We start from the raw sequence: 23,353 nt of genomic DNA, 5'->3' as shown, positions 1-23,353 counted from the left end.
AATTTCACAGTATACATGCAGACTATGCATAAGTACTTAAATACATTTTAATCCGCATTAAAAACTGAACAAAGTTCTGAAGATTTTTATGAACTGTTTCAATATATGAAATGCTTCTTTTATATTACTAACAAACCATGGGTGAAGCCATATTTTGTGCTTTTTGTTATTTAATGGCAATTCTTTTCTACAAAATTGCTCTTTTAAGAATATATTTATGTTAACAGAGAAGGAAACTGAATAAAAAGTTAGCAACTTTTTTCAACTTACCCCAATTATTTCCTTTACAAATAGTAAAATGTTTTTAGAAATTCAAATACTCACCCTAAGTGTATAAGAGTTTTGCATGTTACTATATATTCTTCAGTTTATAGTCTCAGATAATCTCTCTTTGGAGAAGCTTAAACAGTTACTAGAGAGCAATTTCTAAATTAAGTATGATATCAAATACTCAATTTCAATTATGTTTGAAAAGATCATTGCCATTTTAGAGCAATAACAAAACAAAAATGGCTTAAAGTTTTTTGTTATTATTCACTTCTTTTTTGGGGCAATACAATAATGACACCTTACAGGAGTAATCTTAAATACTAAAACATACCTTGCCATGAGGATCAGCAAACATTCTTGTGAAAATTTCACATAATCTTTTCAGTTCAACTCGACTGTCAAAATAATAAAGTGGAATTAATACCTTGCTGTAGGAAGAAGTCATTTAAAAGTGACCTTACAGGGATTTCCCTGGTGGCGCAGTGGTTAAGAATCCACCTGCCAATGCAGGGGACACAGGTGTGAGCCCTGGTCTGGGAACATCCCACATGTTGCAGAGCAATTAAGCCCATGCGCCACAACTACTGAGCCTGCACTCTAGAACCCGTGTGCCACAACTACTGAAGCCCGCTCGCCTAGAGCCCATGCTCTGCCACAACAGAAGCCACCACCAGTGAGAAGCCCGCACACTGCAATGAAGAGTAGCCCCCGCTCGCCACAACTAGAGAAAGCAGCGTGCAGCAACAAAGACCGAACACAGCCTAAAAAAAAAAAAAGTGACCTTACATATAACTGGGCTTCTTTTTTTTTTTTTTTTTTTTTGCGGTATGCGGGTCTCTCACTGCCGTGGCCTCTCCCGTTGCAGAGCACAGGCTCCGGACACGCAGGCTCAGAGGCCATGGCTCATGGGCCTAGCCTCTCCACGGCATGTGGGATCTTCCCGGACCAGGGCACGAACCCGTGTCCCCTGCATTGGCAGGCGGACTCTCAACCACTGCGCCACCAGGGAAGCCCTGGGCTTCTTTAAAAAAAAAAAAAAAAAAAAAAGCTAAAATCATCCCTCCTAAATGAGAAATTAGTGGGATTTACTAGTCAGGGCTAAATAAAAATTTATCAAATGCAACAATAATTCTGTAGTAACAGACACTATTTTAAAGGTTGAAAGTTATATGAAAAGAAATAAAACTGTACCTTATTAATGTAGCACAACAGAGGAAAGTATACAGATGACATTCCCAGCACATGAATCTTATCCCTTTAAATGCTATGATGTTTTCTTAAATTTTGCCACCTGAGGGCTAAAATCTTTCTAAACTATGACTATTTCCTTGCCATTTAAAATGATATACTGAACCTAATACTAATCTAAACTTGATAGGGTTGGGAACAACAGTATGATGATTTATTGTAGTGATTCATGAACTGTGATATGAAAGCATTAAAATATATTAGGAAGTATATAGATAAACACTTATTTTAAATTATATAGTTCTAATACTTCCTAAAATAAACACTCAGCTAGTAAATCAAACTCTGATTTCAGGTATCAAGTCAGGAAGTGGCCTGCTATTTTCCACCACACTCAAACTTATGAATTTTCTGAAACTATGTTCTTAAAGGGATAGATCATAGAGATTTAAAACATTACACATATAAAAAACAATAAAGAGGGGCTTCCCTGGTGGCGCAGTGGTTAAGAATCCGCCTGCCAATGCAGGGGACACGGGTTCAAGCCCTGGCCCGGGAAGACCCCACATTCCACAGAGCAACAAAGCCCATGTGCCACAACTACTGAGCCCGCATGCCACAACTACTGAAGCCTGCATGCCTAGAGCCCGTGCTCCATGACAAGAGAAGCTACCGTGATGAGAAGCCCGTGCACCGCAACAAAGAGTAGCCCCCTCTTGCCACAACTAGAGAAAGTCCACGCACAGCAACAAAGACCCAACGCAGATGAAAATAAAATAAATAAAATAAATTTTAAAAAATAAAGAATTTAGAGAGGAAAAGCAAGCAAGCCATTAAGAAAGGAAACCGAATCAAACCCAACTAAAAACCAATATAAACTTTTTTTTTTAACTTTATTTATTTTTTGGCCACACCACACAGTATGGGGGATATTAGTTCCCCAGCCAGGGATCAAACCCGCACCCACTGCAGTGGAAGCGTGGAGTCTTAACCACTGGACCACCAGGGATGTCCCTAAACTTCTGTTCTTAGAGAAATTCACTCCAAATCCATTTCATATTATACCAAGATTCAAATATTACACAAACACCAAGAATATACCTTCATTTCCAAATGAGCATAAATATTCTTTCATCTCACTGAAAAACTTATCAGGAATGAATTTTAATAATGAGTCAGCTTTATGCATATTTTATTATTTATTTTCATTAAAAAATTAATAACATTTTTCATTTAACATCTATTTGTGAATAAAAAGTTTCCTTTTAGAATGTTTCTTTAAATAGAGCAAGTTAATTAAAACTTTTAAAAGTAACAATAATATAGATGGTCCTAAAGGATTAAGGCTTGGGAAAATATTTTGATGCCACCTTCTGAATTCAGGACACGTATGAGCCCGTACCACTATCTTTAAAGTGTTATGAAAAAGTCAAGTCAAGAAGTGCTAACCAGACAGCACAATTATTTTAAAGACAATATAACTCACCTTAGCGTTCTCTGATTTTTTAGTAAGTTCTGCAGACCCAGGAGGCCTTCTTTCCTTTCTGACCAGTTGGAGCTAGCACATCTGTTGAGGACTTCTGCCACATCTTCTGTCTGCCTCATGTATGTAGGAATACTACCATTCCGAGAGCTATAGGAGCGTTCTGAACAAGCACTGGATGCATCGCTGTTGGCATCATCATCTGAATGCATCCCATATGATTCATATCTTCTTCGAGCAGGTTTTTTCTGTTATACATAAAGACTCTCATTAGTGGTAGCTAAAATAATATGCTGGTATTTCACAAATTTCTACTGACCATAAAGACTGGTTTTTGTTTAAAAATCAGTGTAAAGCATGCTGCTAATCATTGTAATAATAAAATGTTGATATTTAGTTTTTCTTCAAAAAACATGTTTTAGGAGTTAGTAGATGATGAAATATTGTTTAACTATGGGGAGTGGTAAAAGCAGAATAAGACTACTGTATGGAAGTCAGATATGTAAAGTGGGGAGCACTAAAAACATGGGGTTCTTCCTTTTCTTTTTCCTTTTTCTGGAAAACCAAAAAGAACTACAAGACTATAAACGAATGGACTCTGTACTAAAATTCTGAGTTGTTAAGAAGAAATTACTACCTTTTTAAAGGATGAGAATGGATCAGAAAATGGGCAATGGATCAGAAAAACATGTTTCCCCATGTAAAGTTCTATTTTTTTCTGTCTCTCAACCTTCTCTTTCCTCTATTCTCCTTTCACTTCTACTATCACTTGTCTTGCCACCCTTTCTTCTCTTGTACCCAACCCTGACATTTCCTAGAGAAGCAAAATACAGAATGATGAGAGCCTGTTTTGCTTACTCTTACTTTTAGGAGGCAAGCTCCTAGAGGGTCCTCCATGTTCTTCCCAATGTGTCTATACTGTCTATTTCAATATTTATGAGAAAGCATATTTAGATTCCTTTGATCTTTACATCTGAAGCTTATTATTTAATAAATGTAACTGCTAATTTTACTTTGAATATTAAAAGTGAAATGAGACAGAATAAATAGCTTACTTGAGATTTCTTTGGAAGAATTAGAAATAAATCTTTATGTAATCTGATACTTGAATTTAGGCTGGTGAGCAGTGAAGATATTTCTAAGAAACATTTAAGCACAATAATTTTACACAGCTCCAGGTGACTTAAATTCTCCAAGTTTAAAATCTAAAAGAAATATAACTTGAACTCAATTAAAAATAGTTTTATAATGACATTTCCATCACTAAATTGATTTTAGAGGCACCAACTTAATTTAGAATGGCAAAAATGTGGTATTTCCTGTGTTGGTCTTCAAGACCAGTTTTGTTATAGACATCAGTGTCAATGACATCATCGCATTTGTACAAAGTAATCAGGCTTAAAGGATGAGAACCCCCATAGGACACTCTATTTAAGCACTATCTCCCTGTTGATAATCATATAATCATATATACAGAAAAATGATGTATATGTAAGGATTTTATTACTTCCATTTGAATTTTTTATACAAGACTATCATCTGTTAAACTGATGAAGGAAAGAAAAAAAAGTTATGGTATCATAAGATGTCAGAAAACAGCAATGTCTATACCTTAGTCCGTATGTCTCCTAAGAGCTGAGAGCAGATTTTTAAAGAGAAAAATTGAAAATAATGAAAAACATTTTGCTAAATAGCACAGTGAAGTAGGCATAAACAATGCCCATAATTAGAAACATTAACTTTTTAAATATATAGATACATTAGAACTGCTTATTAGGAGAATATATCTTTAACTTGTCAATATCCTTTAGTCCAAAGAAAAAAATCTAAGCTACAGAAATACTCCCATAACCAGTTTTCCAAAGAAACTCAAGTCTTCTTCCTATTTGGATCCTTTTGTTGTTTCCAAAGTTAATTTTATTTCTATGATTTTCCCTAGGTCCAATTAGACTTAATAGTTGGATAGTCTTTTCCTAAAAACTGATAGTTATAACTGGAATATCTATGTTATGCAAATAATGGAAGTATTCACAGTCAAATTATTGGGATTCAGCTTTTAGCCCTGGTGGCTAAATATTCCTCATATAAATCAAATACAACATCTTATAACAAGTAATAGTTCAAGAATAATCCATTCAATTCATAAAATTTATGTGAGCAGAATTTAACTAGTAAATCATCCACTTACAAGAAATTAAAAAATAATTTGAGAAATACACTGATGAGGAATAGTAATTTAAAACGTATGACTGATTTAATATCACCGGAACAAGATGTGATCAATATGTCCCAAGCTCAAGAGAACAAAGTTCCTACTTAGTTATACTGATTAGAAAAATCAGATGGCTAAGGTAAAGAGAAAAATTCAGCACATACAGACTGTTAGAACTACACGTGATTACATTTAATATATTACAGCTATGATCAATGAATATTTTTAAAAACTTGTTTTTCAAATATATGTGGCAAATATTTTATCAACACTGGTTAAGAGGTGATAATGTAATTTTAAAAGGCATAATGTATTTTTAAATTTCAAAACGAAGATGACACCTTTATAACTTCTGTGTAAAAAACTGAGTAAATGCTTACTTCTCAAATATAGGATTAATATCATAATTTGAAAGAGAAATTATCATGTTGAACTGACTTGGGAAAAAGGCAAAAGCCAATTATAATCACTGTTTCTAATACTTCCTTCATAATTTTAAGTGAGAAAAACTACAGTGATATCTGAACAGCACTCTTCTGACAAACCATCATAGATCTATGGATTATGTTTTTAAGCCTCACTGTTTAATGTGTCAGGTATAAAGAGCCAGAAAGATATCTTAAATATAATTGTTTTGAAGTTGTACTTTCTCTCAGCTCAGAAAATACAAATAAGTAAAAGACTAAACAAAACTGTACACCAAACTAAAACAATCCCTAAATACCCAAGGTTAAGCTAAACTTGAAATTACATACTTGTAGTGTACATATTTATATACTAATCTATCTGTCTTTATTCTCAGTGTATTACAGTGCATAAAAAAATCACCATATTAACAATATCAATATTTATATTCCTGACATCCCATCAATTACTATGGGCCCTGGCTTAAAAATTTGGCAGTTAATAAAGATCAAGAATTAATTATACTGTTTTGCTTTTTACATTGCCCACATTTGATCTTCCTAGATTTAATCCACAAGAATTTTCCCATCTCCTTTCCCACACTTGTGGATTGGCTCACTCATACATTAGTTTCACAGCTGGAACATCTGTAAAGATAAGGAAATGGAGAAAAGTACCAAGGCATCTGCTACTGCCTCCTCCACATCGGAACCTGTGTTCAGGACTCGCATGGCACTGACAGAGGATGACAGTCGGCTTGATTGGCTGATCCCATACCCTGGACCTAATTCATCAGAAGAAGGAAAATAGCTTTGAGAGAGCCATAAATGTAACAGGGTCACGTTGGAAACTTTAAGATCCTTAAGAGGAGGAAAAAAAAAAACCAATGGGGCAAAGCATTTTAAAAGCAATACTGTATTCTCTGGGTACATTTATTTTTGGTCAAATAAAAGGGCAAAGGCAATTAAAATCACTGACAGTGTGTGGGAAGTAAATTTAAAGAATAGTAGCTATGATATATTTTTCACCAGAAGACAGAAGAAAGCATGGCTGGCCAACTAAGGGCTTGCAAGTCTATAGCCCTGTAATTAATCTAGCTCTATCAGTCAGGCAAATCTCATCTGTTTGCTTGAGCCACAGAGTAGCCCAGAACAAAGATCAATTCTCAAACCAGTAACAATCAGGGAGCTCAAGGAAGGCACGCCAGGAATTTACAAGAGAAAACCCCTCCAATTATTATCTCTTCTCCTTCAAGATAGGCTGATTCATTCTGTAACTAAGATGTATCATTTGATATTTGTCAAGGACCTACTATTGCCCGACACTCTGAGGCATGTAAAGACAAACCATAGATGGGTTCTTCCTCTCAACTACTTTCTACAATATATCATCATTTACAATTAAAACACTTCATCCACCATTTTGGTTTTTTTTTTTAAACATATATACAAAGATGAAGTACATAACTGAGAACATAAAACAATTTTATATTTTAAAATGACATAACTTAGGTTATACAAAAGAAAAATGCCCATCTGCAGTGAGAAAAATGTTCAAATAAGATTGCTGAGGGGAAAAAAGTTACTTGGGGGAAAAGTTTTTTAAAAACCCACAAATGACTTACTCTCCAACAAATTAAATGTAAATAAAACAAATCAATTTTAAAACATGATTACTCAATGGAAACTGACAAGGACAAAAAACTTAAGATGAATGCACAGATGATAGTGAAAATGTACTCATCCTTCACCTGAGGCCCCATACACATCGGGGGCGTAGAGGGCACCAGTAGATCTGGAATGGTGTCTGGAGGCTGGAATAACAGGACCATACAAACCTCATCTATTACTACAGAAACAAGGAATAGTGGCAGCACTACAGTCAGGCAAGGAGAGTTAGTTCACAATGGTATTACTATTAATAGTTAAGGATCAGAATATTGCCTTAGACTAGGGCAACTGAACACTTGCATTGCAGTATCTTCCTTGACACACAACAGATCTTACACCTAAGGGGACAGACATAAGCTCACAGGAGACAAAAAATTAAGTATTCAAATGGAAGGAAATGTCAAAAGTACAAGCATGAGACAAAAAAATGAACACTGTAGTTTCAAAAAAAAAAACCACTATGGTAAATAGCAACCAATAATAATCCCATCTCCTCTAATCCTGAACCCAGTGAGGCAGTTGTTACTATTCAATTTTACAAGTAGCTAAACTAAAGCACACAGAAAAGTTAATTAATTTGATCAAGGCCACACCTCAGTATCTGTAGTCTTTCAAGGCCTTTGCTCTTAAATAGTACACATACCATCTTTACATTGTTCAAAAGATAACATACCTCATTTATGTTAACATAAATGTTTTCTATAATGGTTCACAGTATATAAGTTCTGCATTCAGTAGATTAGTTAAATATCAAAGCACATTTTGAGCACCAAAAAAGGGGAGTATTAACAATTTAATCAAAAAACCTAAAAACCTGTGACTTCTCCTTATATTTATGACATCTCTCTAAATCTAAATTTAGGATATTTAAAATCTTAGATCTTAAAATCCTGATTTTCATAACATCATAAAGTCAGTCTTTTTCTTACACACACAAACAAATAAGCCAGGAAAAAATCATTTTATTATTTAATGAAACATTACTCATTTTAAAAGTTACTCTGCTTCAGATATATTAATGAGAACAGTTAAAATACTTTTATTACATGAATTACTCTTTCCTTTGCCACAGGACCTTAATGAATAAGAAAATGATCAAAAAGATTGAGAGACAGGATTAAAGAGAGAATGTTGCATAAAATGTTTAACAGACCCTGAAAGGTGATTGGTATCATTAGTAAAACATACTAATATATAGTTTTAATTTTACCCAACAGAATAATTTCTAAAATGATAAGGAAGAGTTGAAGCAATATGGAAATGCTTCAATAGATGAAAAAAAAATTGAAAACCTTTTGAAATCAATAGCTATCTGTGGCTGAAGATAACACTCACGTGCTTGTAATAATGTAAGCCTTTTTTTGAATCTTGGTTCCGGAAACTAAGAGTGTGAGTTCCAGAGTTCATCTTTGTTTAGCTCTGATTTATTTCTGGTATTTTAGGGCCCTGATGCTGGCTGGCCTTGTGTTACAACTGAATAAATGGCAAGCTATGGGATTCATCTGCTGAATGGCCATATTCAAGTCAGAGGTGACTAAAGGATTCACCAAATAAAGAAAGAGAAAAATGTAGGCAAATATGGCAGAAAATGGGAATGAAAAGGACAATCTGATTTCTGGGAATGCTATCTTCATCTCTGTGTAATAAACAGGATTAATCTGCTACCTTTACTATGCAATATCCATATGTAAATAAAGGGCAATAAAATTCAATTCTTCTAAAACTATATGATTAAAAGGTTTAACCACCTTTAAACCAAATAGGATGTTTCATCACAATTGGGAAAACTGCCTCCTTTAATAATAAAATTTAAATGATTTAAATTGCCAAATGGCGGCTTTGAGATAAATCTAGAAGATCAATGACTAAACAACATATCTCTTTAAAAATAGGCATGACCACCTAGAGGAGTGGGATAGGGAGGGTGGGAGGGAGGAGCAAAAGGGAGGGGATGGGGGATATATGTATACATTCTTATTCACTTTGTTATAAAGCAGACACTAACACAACATTGTAAAGCAATTATACTCCAGTAAAGATGTTTAAAAAAAAGGCATATTAACATGTTTATTTTTTAAGTAATTAGAAGTTGGTTATAAATTTCCTCTAATCTCTGACTATTGTACAGGTTTAAACGGTACAGAAACCTATTTTTGTTTCTTCCCGATATCTCACATTTTCTACTAATTCTACATTATACAAATGTAAGTATTATATCGTTAAAAAAATCTAAGATCCTTGCCACTGATGTGTCACACAACTAACTGCAGGTAAGCAAGCACTGTTCCAGGGGGAAGACTGGGAAGAGCAGTCGCAGCAGTGACGATGACCGTGATAACCACGTGCTCACCGTGTGCAAACACTGCTCTGAGGGACAGTTTCCATGTATTCTCTCCTTTACAGTGTCTTCAAAGCCAATGCTAAGAACTACATGCTATTATTATTCTAGCTTTACAGATAAGGAAAAACCCAGGTATAAAACAGCTACAGAGCTGGGGTATCAACCAGGCCATCTGACCCTAGAACATATGCTCTTAAACTACCACACACCCACTCTACTTCCTTCGATTCTTCAAGGTGGCATGCTTACTTTATACAAATGTAAGATTTATTTCATTTTTAAACATATATGCATGAGGATGTACCATATATATATGTATGTGTGTGTGCATGTATACACACACATACACAGATACTCTACAGACTAAGCCTACTGTATATTGTACATGAACTAAATCTACCTCTGGCAGAGTATAGAAGGAAACTCTTTGGCACTTGGGACTGGAACACAAACAAGGGTTGAGGATCCCCCTGCCTGAGTTCCTAGCTCAAAGGGTCAGTATAAGATAGTCTAGTAGTGATATAGTTGAGTCAAATGGCCCAAAGAACTAGAAATTAATCTCTAGAAATTCTATACTAACGTGACTATTGAAGGAAATAATAACTCCAATAAATAATGAGTGCAACTATGTTCTACGTAAGTGTCACAAAGTCTGAACTGCAACTCTCTTAAGTATTACAGTAACCTACATTTTATGGAATTAAAAGAAAAAACCTGAAATGGCTATAGGTAAGTGCATATAAACAAAGTATTAGTTAAAATGCTGAGGACCACACAGAAATTCTAAAGATTTTCAACATAAAAAATTCTGCCTCTCCAATTACTCTAAAATATTTAGTTTTTAAAAAATCATTTAATATTTTTATAATTGAGGTAAATATAGTATTATAATTGAGGGTATAATACAATCTCTATAATCAGGGACAGACAGGTTTCACAGCAATGACATGATATAAGCTAATGCATGGGAAATGTTGTTAAATTGTAAAATACTATAAAAATATTAATCCCTCCCATTTTAATAAGTAGTTCATATATTATTTTGTAGCATTCTTTCTAGTAATCTGAAATATCTAAGGTGAAATGTTAATATTTCTGCTAAAAAGGACAAAAGTCTTTATTTTTATCAAACTAAATAGTCCATATTTCACTTAAGTGTAAATATTTAAATATTGTCTTTAAATTTTATAGGGAGATTTGTTAAGAAAAATCTTGAATTCAATATTCTGTAGTTTAAATCTGTATGATATTTACTTGATTATGAAGGCAATTTGTTTATCCAATGTCTAACTTGCTCATTTAAGACAGATAAATGTCAAAGGAATTGCCCAAACATATAATTTCCTTCTGACTGTCTTTAAAAAGAAAAGAGATAGAGAAAAAGATACAGTTGAAGAAATCATCAACTAAATCCAGGGTGTGTTGAGGTTATCAGATGGTAGGAACACAACAGGAAAGCAATATGCCTCACACCTGCCCAAACACTTACCAAGGGGCTGAAAAGAGCGAACAGGACTCGTATCCCTGCTGCTCTCCCGACTGGCTTCCCGGCTGCACCCTTGGCTCACACTTGGTCGAGGAATACGACTGCTTCGGGCTGGTATGAAGCAACAGCAGCACAGAAGGGGAGTAAACAGGAGATAGAGTTTGTATTTTTGATATTTTGGTTTTATTCTTTTCTTTCTTTTCTTTTTTTTTTTTTTTTTGGCCACTCCATGCAGCATGTGGGATCTTAGTTCCCCGACCAGGGATCGAAACCATGCCCCCTGCAGTGGAAGTGCAGAGTCTCAACCATTGGATCAGCAGGTAAGTCCCTATTCTATTCTTTCCTAAAAACTAATAAATAAGTTTTTTCTAAGGTTGAGAAGAAATTTTTTTTGATGAAGCATTACCAGGAATACAGTTAAAATTCTTGAATACAGTCTTCTAGTTTGTATGTGATTAGAAGAGTAAAATGATATTTTACTAAAATAAAAAGATTTAAAATATAAATGAATTATACTTTCAAGATAAGATATCTAATTCCATTTTTAACCTATATTTCAGTTGTCCTTGAATTTTAAGTTGTTTTTCTCTAACTTAAAGTGCCTAAATTGAAGTCTTCAATGTCTGAAATACTAAAGAAATACAAGGTCCCAAGTTTTGCACAAAAATCTTACCCACTGAGAGCCTAGATGGACTAGCCTCTCTGCTACAGCCCTGGCTTCGTGGTATCTTGCTTCTCTTCTGTGCTGAGGCTGAATTGACCAGGACTCTTTGAACACCAGAGCTCACAGTGGAGAGGGCTGTTGTGGTCAGAACTCTTCCCGGAGACCCAGACCGGCTGCCAGCTAAACACCAAACACACACACAAACGTTAAGATGTGAACTCCAAGAGAACTTGTTGAAAGGATAAAAATTCAAGAAGTACACCTGAGAAAATTGTGATGGAATGGCAGTTCTAAGTTCAAAGGAGTTAGACTGAGGAAGGTTTATATATACTCAAAACCTGGAATAAAAAGGTATACTATATATACTAGGATTGAATGGTAAATCATGTAAATATATTTTCAGTTTGGGGAGTATAAGATGCTATGTTTAATAAGGACAACACTATTATGATTTTCAGAACATAAATAGTAGAAAATATTTCCAAAGAAATAACTTATCTAACAATACATTTCATGCAGCTAAAGCTATATGTTAAAAAGCTATACATTTAAAAGGAAAATATTAATAATTCTATTACTGCTATGATTTTTGTTAAGAATATGGTAATGAAAATGTGCTTCCTGTTAAAAGTTTGCCTGCTGAGATGCCTCTAAATGGGCATAACAAGGTTATCTTGCAACTATGTATATTTTTAAATTTTTACAAGATTTAATTTTAAATGTTTACAGAGTTGGGCCAGCTGAAAAAGAAACTTGCATTTTGCTATTTGCCTTCAAATAGCAAAGGGGTCTTGGGTGGCCAGTCTGCCAAGTAGATGTATACTGAGGGTAAAACACGACTAATGGGCAAATAAATGTCAAAGAAGGCAGACCCTTTCTAAACCAGTGATTTTCAGTCTTGGAAGACAAAGGATACGTGGTCAGGGATAGAGAAAGGGAGCTGGACAAAATCTCAGAGATTGGGGTAAGAGTTAAAAAAAAAGTTAAGAAACATGCTTTTAAACTAGAATTGCACACGTTAGTGTTTAAGGGGATAAGCTCCTTGCCAATCAAAACATTTTGTGTCTGCATTGAAAAGGAAAATGAACTAGATAACTCCAAGGTATAATTTAACTCTAGATTCTGGATGGTAGCATTATAAAAGTTAAACTTGCACTTAAATAAAACTTCATGAAAGCAACAGTTCCTCTTTGTTGGGAACTTCTCCACAGTCACTGCTCACCTGGTATAATCTTACCCAATGACACTTCACTTCCACAGAGCAAAGATTAAAGAGTCAAAGCCAATGGGGACAAGCAGGGAACATCAACCAGGGAGCAGTGCTGAGTGTAAAGCAGGGAGTGGTGACTTTTTAGTTCAAGCCAGCTCTGTCTTGAGGTAATACTGGCTACATTTTGGGACTTTTTTTTTTTTTAAATGAACGCTTTGACATTTCCTGATTTTTATCATGTTGTGTAGACCAAATAATACATGAATAGAGGCAGGCTGCACGTGGTTCATGGGCTGCTGATCTGTGACCCTGGCTACCGTTTTCTTGGCATGGTCTTCCTGAATACAATTTAAACTCATGCTTAATTCCTAAACTTTATTAGCACACAAAATGAAACTCATCTTCCGCTGGTTATAGCAATACCGTAAAACAAATCAATGTTTACGATGACATTAGCAATTTGTTATCTGTGTAGAAGGAATTCTAAATTGTTGCAGGGAAATTATACAAGTGTACTTTAAAATGATGATTCATTTGAATTGTTTCATGATATTTCAGGTGAAGAATCTTTAAATCAAGTTTCTTTCAGTTATAACCTTAGAGATACTCACAAGGCACCTATTTTCTCCATGCAGCATCTAAACTAAACATACACACCAAAACACCCAAACACCCAACATGCTACAAACTCACAATGCAAGATAAGCTGATGGAATATTTTATGGGAACACTTGCAACAATATAAAAAGTATAAATTATGAACTGAACACATACAACACGTTATTCTGTTAAAACTAATGTAAGTTTAGGGGGTGACAGTGTTGGTAGGAGACTGGAGAATTCCTTGAAATGTGGATCTATTCAGCAGAGAGGAAACATATAGTATAGAAGCAGAGTAATCACGCTACCTATTCTAGATTTATTGACTTTATCAAAACTATGCAAGCTCACTCTCTATATATTTAAATTCATCCATGCCCTCTCCTGGGAAATAAAATTGGCAGTGTTAGTCATTACCCGCTCTTCTCCAATGGCCGCCCCCACCCCCGGCCCCCACCAACAGTGTGTTAATTCCAGTGCCTACAACCCATTTTGGAATTATTTATACTTAGAAGAAAATATCAAGGCTCTTTCCCCAGCAAAAGAACTACCAAGGCTAATTATTTCTTCTAGGAAAACCACATAGTTGATGAAAAAGAGTATGATGTACCTAGGGAATAGCATGCTACTAGAAAATACTCTAATTTATGAAATTTGAAATTAGATATCTAATTTCTCTTGTGCTGCCTAAAGTTTTCAAATTACCATTTTATACTTTTTATGAGATATTTTCAAGGCATTGCTATAGCTCCTTCGTTTTTGAATGTTTACACCTATAGCATCAACATGGATAATTTAAAAAACCCAGGGTTTTGGTAATAAATAAGGACAGGTCAAAGAAAAATCATAATTGGTGATTTTTACCCCAATAATGGCTACAGAATAATATAATATTAAATGTTAAGAATTTCTGCTGAATAGAACCCATTCTTGATAATGAAAATAGGTGATGAAACAATAGATGCACACATAAAGTCTATATATTCTTACCACCAATGGTATTAGCAGATTGTGATCCTGAACAAGTGTAAAGGCAGAGTTAGGGTAAGGGTTATAATCCATGAAGAGGGAAGAAGCAGATTTAAAATGAATGGCAGATGGAAATAAGAAAGCTTTAGTCAGTTCTTAGGAAATAAAAAATTCTAAAGCAAAAAAAGCAAACTTTAAAAAAAATCCCAAAACCATTGATGTCTGTAACAAAAGCAGAACATTTAGTAGTTTTTAGCTGATAAACTGAAATCAGACACTCATGTACAAAGCAGATGAAATGAAGGTGCAAAAGTAAATGTAAATTCTTCAGCTTTTCTTCTACTGATAGTCTAAGATCTAAATAATTAAATGTTTAAATTTTTATAATTTAAACATTTAATTTAAAAACTATAGGTAAGGAAGAACTACAATATCTTCTAGCTGAAGAAAAATTACATGAAAAAGCTACAGGTTTTATCTTTCTTAAGACACACAGGGAAAAAAAAACCAAACAGTAGAGGGGTGGCGTGGAGAGACAAAATTTCTGACAGGCTATACAATCATTTGTACATAATCAGTCACTACCAACAACAAAAGACACAATCTTTACGTAAACATTTAAGTCTGGAAGTCTCTCCACTGGGTCTGTTTTTATTTATTTTTGGTTAGCCATCAGAACATACCTGCTTTGACCCAAGAGATTTTTTTTTTCCTAAATGGTGATATAAAAATATGGAAAAGACCATGCAAACCCTAATGAATTACTTCACAACGAAGTGAAGATGGAGAGCACAGCAATATTTCTGTGCAAATATGTGTAAAGAAACTTGCATCAAATTATACAAGACCACAATATCTTTTTTCAAAAGAATTTGAAATGAAAAAACAGTCATTCAAATAAATAAGCAGGCAAATAAACAAAAACCTCACCAATATGATTTAAAATCTAAGTGATTTTATAGTGGGAATGTCTTCTGATCCTAAAATCCTACTAGGTCTAAAAATCTATCATTATGTTCTCACACTCTAGGAGAGGATTTCAAGTGTTGTGGATTGGGTTTCAAAGTGAAAAACCAAATGTAAAAAAATTATTCTATATTCTCTTGAAGTGATCAGTAGTTATAATACACTTAAAAGGGAGTTCCTTAAGTAATATATTAAAAAAACATACACAAAGCACTTTGAATCTCTGCCATGAGTTCAGTCTTAGTATTACTTTAGAAGAGAACTCAGTAAAATATCTCATATAAAATTGTTTTATCCTTAAGATGCTGGATACAGACAGTTTCTGGTTGCTACCTTTATTTTTCTTTCTGCTTTAAATTTCCTGACTTCACCGTTATTTTTGTTTCCTGAAGGCCATAAGAAATAACAACAAAGAAGTGCACAATAGGAGTATAAAATTCAGTTGACATTAGGTTAAGAAAAACAAGGACATCAATTTCACCAGCTAAAATATATAGCACATACTTTGTGCACAGGCAAAATACTAATTTAATTCTCACAACAATCCTGTGAGATTATCCTCTTCATTTTACTGGTTACAGTAGAAGTATATAGAAATACAGAAACTTTAAATAACCTGGAAAAGCCATGGATCAAATCCATGATCTAAATCAATACTTCTCGGACTTGATTGTAACACAAATCACTTGATGATCTTGTTAAAGACTGAATTCAGTAGATCTGTGGTGGCATGAGATTGTACATTTCCCAGGTGATGCTGATGCTGGTCTGTGCACCCCATTTGGAATAGCAAGGCTCTAAACTACTATGCTATACTGCTAAAGATTAAGTTACTTTAACAGTTACCCTAAAAATACATAAGATCTGGGAAGAATGTGGTATGATCTATTCCTAATTTGGTTGGGAGAAGAGCTCTCACCCAGAGGGCATTCACCATGTTTTCCTATTTGTAAATAACCCTCAATTTGCAAACCAATTTTACTAAGCATTTCTGCTTATTTTTAGGACTCTTGTTGAGTGCTCCCATCATTACTCTGTCTAGATTTTTTGACTTTGGAAAGAGGAGAATCTGCTAGGCCGGACTTGTCTAGACATCACTGCCCTGACCCCCTCTAAGCCCAGCTCCTTTCCCTGATTCCACGATTCAAGAATCAAGTTAAAAAAACAGACAAATTGGGCATCTATATCCTGGAAGAGTCACCTAAACAACAGTGGAAGATAGCTACATCTATTTCTTTCCAAAATGGCCAAGTATATAGAAGAACCCCAGAATTACCTCCCTAGAAAAAATTCCTGTTCTAAGAGGTATGTGCTAAGGAAAATCTCTTGATAAAGAAGGAATGTGAACTCTTTTAAATTAATTATGCCTTAAGTGTATATATTACTATTCTGGAATATATAGGAATGGATCATTCATTTTACCTAGAATTCAAAATTGTGCTTTTTAATAATTGTGCTTATGAGAAACTCAGCTTCCAATGAAATGGCAAAAACATAAATCTTAAATTTAAAAAGGAATATAACAAAACTGGTCATTTCAATTCGCTTCCTCTTTATGAATCAGTATATACCTGCCAAAAATGCTAACTACATTCTAACAGATTTCAGGGAGAGCACAAAGATACCACATATCTGCCCTTGAACAACATTAGCTAGATGCAACCAGATCTGATGCTAACATACGGCAATTATTTTGCCTCTAAAAAGCACAATTTTCCACGTTTACAAGTTTCAGAGTAGACTGTGAAAACCTTAATGTTAAAAGATTTGTGCTATTTAAAATATCTCCATGCAAGTCTGTATAGCAGATGAAGTTTTTCTTTCTAAGTGCAGATATCAATGATGCAGCCCTAATAACACACCAAAGACAAGACAACACCCACTCCAAAAATTCCAAAACATGCACAACAACTGACCCAAAACATTGAAAAAAAAAATACCTTCATTTTTGTCAGGTGATGATGAACCTAAAGTACAGAACAAGAACTCAGTATGTGGCTTGTCTTTTTTGAAATTAGTTTTGTCTTTTTCCACTGGTCAATCTCTTCATACAGTAACATACAAGGAATACGCTTATCCTAACATATTAGAAATATGGGAGAACTAATAGGCAATACGTACGCTGCGACTGAGACACCATTTTTGTTCGACTTCTTCCTCTGGAATCTGTCTTGGCGTTTCCCATACCAGCAAGTGGTGCTGAAAGCTTTGCTCTCACCCGGCCTAAGGAATAAAATTATTTACATAATTAAAGACTTTTTTCTATAATAATATTTAGTAATGAGGAAAAAAATCTCACTATAATTTTCTAATTGGGTGTGCTTTTCAAGTATTGTTAAATTCTGTACTAATGTAACCTTCGCTTACAGATTATAAGATTATAGTTCTCTTAAAATTTTAAAAATACATACTGCTTTTTACGTGTTGCACCATAAGCTAACTTTCCTTTACGGGTAAGAATAAAGTCAAACTAAAAGATCTCCATTCTCAGTTTGATATTATTAGTCCAGTAAAGTAGAGTTATAATTAAGATAATTACCACAGGCATGCACTTATTCTTAACTGGTAGTTCCAATTTTAAAATTTCAGTTTCCATGAAATTTAATTTATTCTCAAATCCACCCTGTAGTTTAAAATACAAGCTAATCTTGGAAACAACCCAATATTTCTGACTGAAAATGTACTTCTAAAGAGATCTGCAAGAAGATACAATACTAGGTAAAATATCTTTTTATATTCTGTGCTAAACATGAGATTACTACAGATGTACATGGACACATTTACTCTTCTCTTCCCCCAACTAACCAATTTCATTTATAAAATTATTCGAGGAAATACCAATTCTCAAAGAGATGGCACTTTTCTACACACATTTCCTTCTCTACCTCCAAGTTGCGTTCCTTTCTTCTCTTACTACTGCCTCATCCCCCTCCACAAAACCAAGCCGCAAGATGTTTCTAGAGCTCTTGAACCAAAGGAGATAATGCTTACCAAAGTGCTTAAGTAAACTGTCATTAGAAAAAACAAAAATATCTTACTAGCAGGTACTTTGGTATTCTCAAGCAACAGTCTCAATCACTATCAAATCAGAACCAATACCAAACATGATCATAAAGAAGGACTCAAAATACTTTTTAGTTAAAAGGCACAACTTTTAGGGCAATCACAATATAGAGGCTGGGGACTTCCCTGGTGGTGCAGTGGTTAAGAATCCGCCTGCCAATGCAGGGGACACGGGTTCGAGCCCTGGTCCGGGAAGATCCCACATGCTGCAGAGAAACTAAGCCTGTGTGCCACAACTACTGAGCCCACATGCCACAACTACTGAAGCCTGCATGTCTAGAGCCCGTGATCCACAACGAGAGAAGCCATTGCAATAAGAAGCCTGCACACCGCAACGAAGAGGAGCCCCCGCTCGCCGCAACTAGAGAAAGCCCACACGCAGCAACAAAGACCCACAGCTGCCAAAAATAAACAAACAAACAAAAAAAACCCCCCAGTAATATAGGGGCTAGCCTGGTATGGTGATAGTAATTAGGAAAACATACACTAAAGAGTAAGGAAAAATTACAATATTAAGTAATGAGTGAGGGAAGATAAGAGAATAATTAGGAACTAGGAATAAAATGAAGCAAAAGGAGAAGTATAGTTGGTAGATCCTAGCATTCTATCAACTTCTTTGAGGCCCCTAAAAAGCCCATAATTCAGGACTTTCACCCTTTTACAGAGTCTGTTTAGAATAGGACACAATGTTCTCCTGACTAAGAAGTAAAATAGAAAAAAATTATTATTTTTGAAATGCAGAATGTATCCAGTACAACAAAGAAATTAGGATAAATTAAGTATTTTGATACTACCATTCTAAATTACAATGCCACAGTGCCAGAAACTAGTACTCTAATTTAAAACTTAAAATATGAAAATATTTCAAATATATCAGAGTAAGTATGAGACCTCCAAAATGTTAAATCTACTTAACTGTGTATCACAAGAAAATGTCATCCATGTAAAATTTAGGAAAAAAAAATGTGTTTCATATCAGAGGCTTAATAAGACAGCCTTCAAGCAGGATAAATATAAAAACTGAATTTTTTCCTTTCTACAAATTCAAAAAGCAATAAATAATTTTTTAAAAGGTAAACTGGCTCAGTAAAATAAAGTATTATATCTAGCAAGGTTTTTGTAATCCCAAATTCAAATCATATGCAATTCTCCAGTCACTGATTCAAAATCAAAGATACATTTAAAAGCTGACAAAATAAATGCATTTAAATGCTGAGGATATTTAAAGACGATAAAGCAATGGCACGTGCACTCTCAAAGTATAAATGAATTGGCATAAATTAAAAAACACAAAATAAAAGCATTAATGTCACTACAAGAAAAAAATGAAACTATGTAACTTTATACTAGATATTATTAAACATGTTAAGCATTTACGTTTTTCTAGAATGAGATGGTCCAAGATACAAAGCAAAACTCCAGGATGAAGGATTAAAAAAAAAATCCACGTGTATAACTAACACAACCAAACATGAAATGTAAAAGCTACCACAGCTCGCAAATTATACAGATTTGCAAAGAAATTAGCCTATTTTAGTTTTTAATATTTAATTCCTACCAATGAAAATATTAATGTAGAGGTATTTGTGTTACTAACAAAATGTATAATTCTTACCATCTTCAGATGCTGTTCCTAAATAAGAGAAATAAAACAATAACATTTCAACAAAGTCTGCCAATGCTGATGTTAAAAACCTTCCTCACGCCTCCCACCCAACGAAAACAAAAGGGCAAAAGAAAAACTTTCTAGTTCGATAGCCTTAAATTAGCTTTTAAAAGATTCATTTTGAGATAAAAGAAAATTTGAGGTAACCTAATGACTCATAGCACAAAAAAGGTTAAAACTAGACAATTAAAAATAGCAAAATTCTATAACAAACACGTTTGTCTGCTATACTTCATACTTGAAATTTTAAATGGTGAAGAAAATTAGAGAAATTAATTACTCAAGAAAGATGCAACTTTCATTGCTCTCTCCAAAATGAAGATTTTTATAGATCTTTCCAATGTAAGAATTCTTTCTGTGCATTTTCAAAAGGTAGTCCATAAAAGAACTAGAAAACTAATTGACAAACATGGGAATCAAATCCATGACCAAGGTCTCATTAACCCAGTATTTTCACCAAAGCATTACAAAGACCTATCAACCCATTAGTTATTTATTCAAAAATTCTTGTACTCCCTAAGATGTCAATGAAAACTAGCAAAAATGATCAAGTAAATGGAATTCCCCGGCACTCCAGTGGTTAGGACTCCACGCTTTCACTGCTGAGGGCCTGGGTTCAATCCCTGGTCGGGGAACTAAGATCCCACAAGCTGCATGGCATGGCCAAAAAAAACCAAAATCACTACTACTATAGGGCAATAACAGATGTTTCTCCGTGTGTGTGTATATAGATTTTTTTTTTAAAACACGGGATTAAACATCAGTGAGAGTAACACATCACATAACACAGGTGATTCCTCAAATAGGCTGATGTTTCTGACCCAAAAAAGAAAACATTTTGATCTGGAATGTGAGAATAATTTGTTTTTGAAGGATCTAGAATCTCAGTGTTAGAAGTGATATTGAATGGTTTGAAATATAGAAACTATCTCTCGGTTAGGTTTTCTTTCATTTAATAATTTCTTAAATTTATGAAATACATTAAACACACACAGAAGCACAGAGACTAATTATAAGTAACACTCATGTACCCGACCCAAGATTAAATAAATCTTCCATTTCATCAGAATGGAAGATATACCAGTTTCAGAGTTTATGTAATAATTGACAGAAAAACATACTTTTCCATTTTCCCTAGATCTCATACTGTGACTTACAGATTCAGGATCTTCTTACAAGTTCTTATAAAAAAGCTCAAGTTCTTAGATAACATTACGGTATCTGATGAAGTGAAGGGCAAGTATGGATAATACACAGTCTAGTGTTAGACAAAAATACCATACAGATAAAAATGACCATACTGGATCAAGCAACTAAAGATAAACTAAATACTGAAATTAAAAAGGCATAGCTCAAAGTAAGTTCAATTTTGATTAAATGTTAATTTAAAACTCACTCTCTGAAAGACAGCATCTGTGACTTGCATTTCATTTTCATAAATAACCATATGAATCTGTAAAATATGTCATTTGTCTCTCTCTGTATCAGAGTTATTAAACTAAAGAACTGAATCAAGTGACTAATGAGATTCCTTTCCCTTCTTCTGAATCTAATATTTCAGAGAAAGACTTAAGAAATCAAGAATATTCTAAGAGCTCAGGTAAAAAAAATTAAGAAAATTGATTTAACTTATAACAAACAGTAACCTAGTATTTGAGTAAACTGAAAAACCCAAAATGGATATGTCTAACCCAAAATTCAATCAGAGAATTACATAGCCATTTTCTCATTAAGAGTGCTGCTAAATAAGCAGCCTATTTTCAGAACTTAAGAGAATGAACAAAGGTATCATGTAGAATCCAAGAGCCATAAAATTTTTTAGGTGAATTAGAAAAGGAAGTTCTTACCATCCATCTTGTCAGAAGTATCCTCTGATGAAAGAGCAAGCAAAGAACAGAAGAAAACTTAGTATGTTAGAAAAGGATTTTATAACCCCTGGAAAACATTATTTTTAAGAACACAGAATTCATAGCATACACGTATATATGAAGCTTGTTTTCAACTAAAACATACTAGGAGATTAAACAAAATGAGGTTTCTTTGTGAGATAAAAATACCCCCCCAAAATTATATATATATAGAATTGAATTGACAATAAGTCTGATTTTCACTAGCCTAGATAAGTTAGAGAAGCCCATGTCCCAACCTTGGACCCCTGCACCATCAGACAAACCCCTTGTTTGGGTCTGCTGAGTTTCTCCTAATCTAAGAGTCACCTTGCCTTGCTTTCTCTTTTCCTCTACAGGCTAGAGCACACCCTCAAATTCTACTCTAAATTTAGCTGTCTCATCCTTATCCTCTGTCTACTGCGTTGCTGCTTCCTCACCCCATCCTTTCTTAGTACTTTCAGTCCCTTTAAGACCTGAAATATGGATAAATCTAACAACTAAATTTCTCTACCCCACTACTTTGAGGTGCCCCAATAGAGAAAATTACAAAACCAAGAAGTCATGCATACTGGCACTACTAGAAATTGGGGTAATTATCAGGCTTGGCCTTTAGTGACTGTGCAGAAAAGTGTTAATAAACCAGGCCTGATACTCTTAAGAGTCTAGTTACAGGGCTAGCCCTTAGCTGGCCTTTGGGAATTTAGTTTTGGATCCTAATTATATCAATGATGAGCTTCTTTTGTGTGTTTGAGTGTTGGGGACGGGGTATTGAACTCCTGCTATACCAACTTGCCTGAATTGTTTTTGCAGACAATGTGATTTATGGGGAATACCTGTTATCTTTTTGGGAGTATGGAATTCTGGTAATTGTGGCTGGTTGTGCAGCAGAGTGCTTGAATAATAACCGCCCTTTTACCCTCACCCTGGACTCTGAGTCTTAAGGAAGCTTCTCTGGACAGAAACACTATGCACATGTTCTACACTCATTGCTGGAGGAAGGAGCATGTTCTGTGCAGCCTGTCATTTTCGCCTCTGGGAAGGATAACTCTGAAAGCCTGTGCCTGGACTCCTCCAGACTACCCGATGAGTCTTCTTCCTTCCCTTGCTGATCCCGCTGTGTGTCCTTTTGCTGTAGTAAACCTCAGCCATGAGTACAGCTAACAGTCAAGTGAGCTCTCTGGTGAGTTTCTCAATGTGTGGGTGGCTTGAGGTTTGGAATAGCAGTTAAGGAGGCACAAGAGGAGGGGCTCTCTTCCAGGCTTCCTGCAACC

The 23,353-nt window shown here is 34.6% G+C and overlaps 1 protein-coding gene across 19 annotated transcripts in view; it reads right to left on the bottom strand.

Moving 5' to 3' along the window:
* The window catches only part of CLASP2 (cytoplasmic linker associated protein 2), a gene marked incomplete at both ends in the record, with an annotated part of 179,389 nt that overhangs the window by 43,651 nt on the left and 112,385 nt on the right, over positions 1–23,353 (bottom strand). For 3 of the 19 annotated variants that reach the window (XM_079712231.1, XM_079712234.1, XM_079712225.1), the window contains 12 exons: positions 602–665; positions 2,945–3,189; positions 4,553–4,576; positions 6,236–6,342; positions 7,309–7,371; positions 11,059–11,166; positions 11,729–11,899; positions 14,520–14,546; positions 17,405–17,431; positions 17,586–17,687; positions 20,143–20,160; positions 22,041–22,064. In XM_079712231.1, coding sequence (XP_079568357.1) covers positions 602–665; positions 2,945–3,189; positions 4,553–4,576; positions 6,236–6,342; positions 7,309–7,371; positions 11,059–11,166; positions 11,729–11,899; positions 14,520–14,546; positions 17,405–17,431; positions 17,586–17,687; positions 20,143–20,160; positions 22,041–22,064 — 980 coding nt within the window. The remainder of the gene's footprint in view (positions 1–601; positions 666–2,944; positions 3,190–4,552; positions 4,577–6,235; positions 6,343–7,308; positions 7,372–11,058; positions 11,167–11,728; positions 11,900–14,519; positions 14,547–17,404; positions 17,432–17,585; positions 17,688–20,142; positions 20,161–22,040; positions 22,065–23,353) is intronic. The other 16 variants (XM_079712220.1, XM_079712233.1, XM_079712224.1 and 13 more) reach the window with 10 other exon arrangements.

The sequence above is a fragment of the Hyperoodon ampullatus genome (assembly GCF_949752795.1).
Source record: "Hyperoodon ampullatus genome assembly, chromosome: 10".
In the NCBI taxonomy this organism is placed as follows: domain Eukaryota; kingdom Metazoa; phylum Chordata; class Mammalia; order Artiodactyla; family Ziphiidae; genus Hyperoodon; species Hyperoodon ampullatus.
Note: the sequence above shows the minus strand (reverse complement) of the source record. Positions and strands in the feature narration are given on the sequence as shown.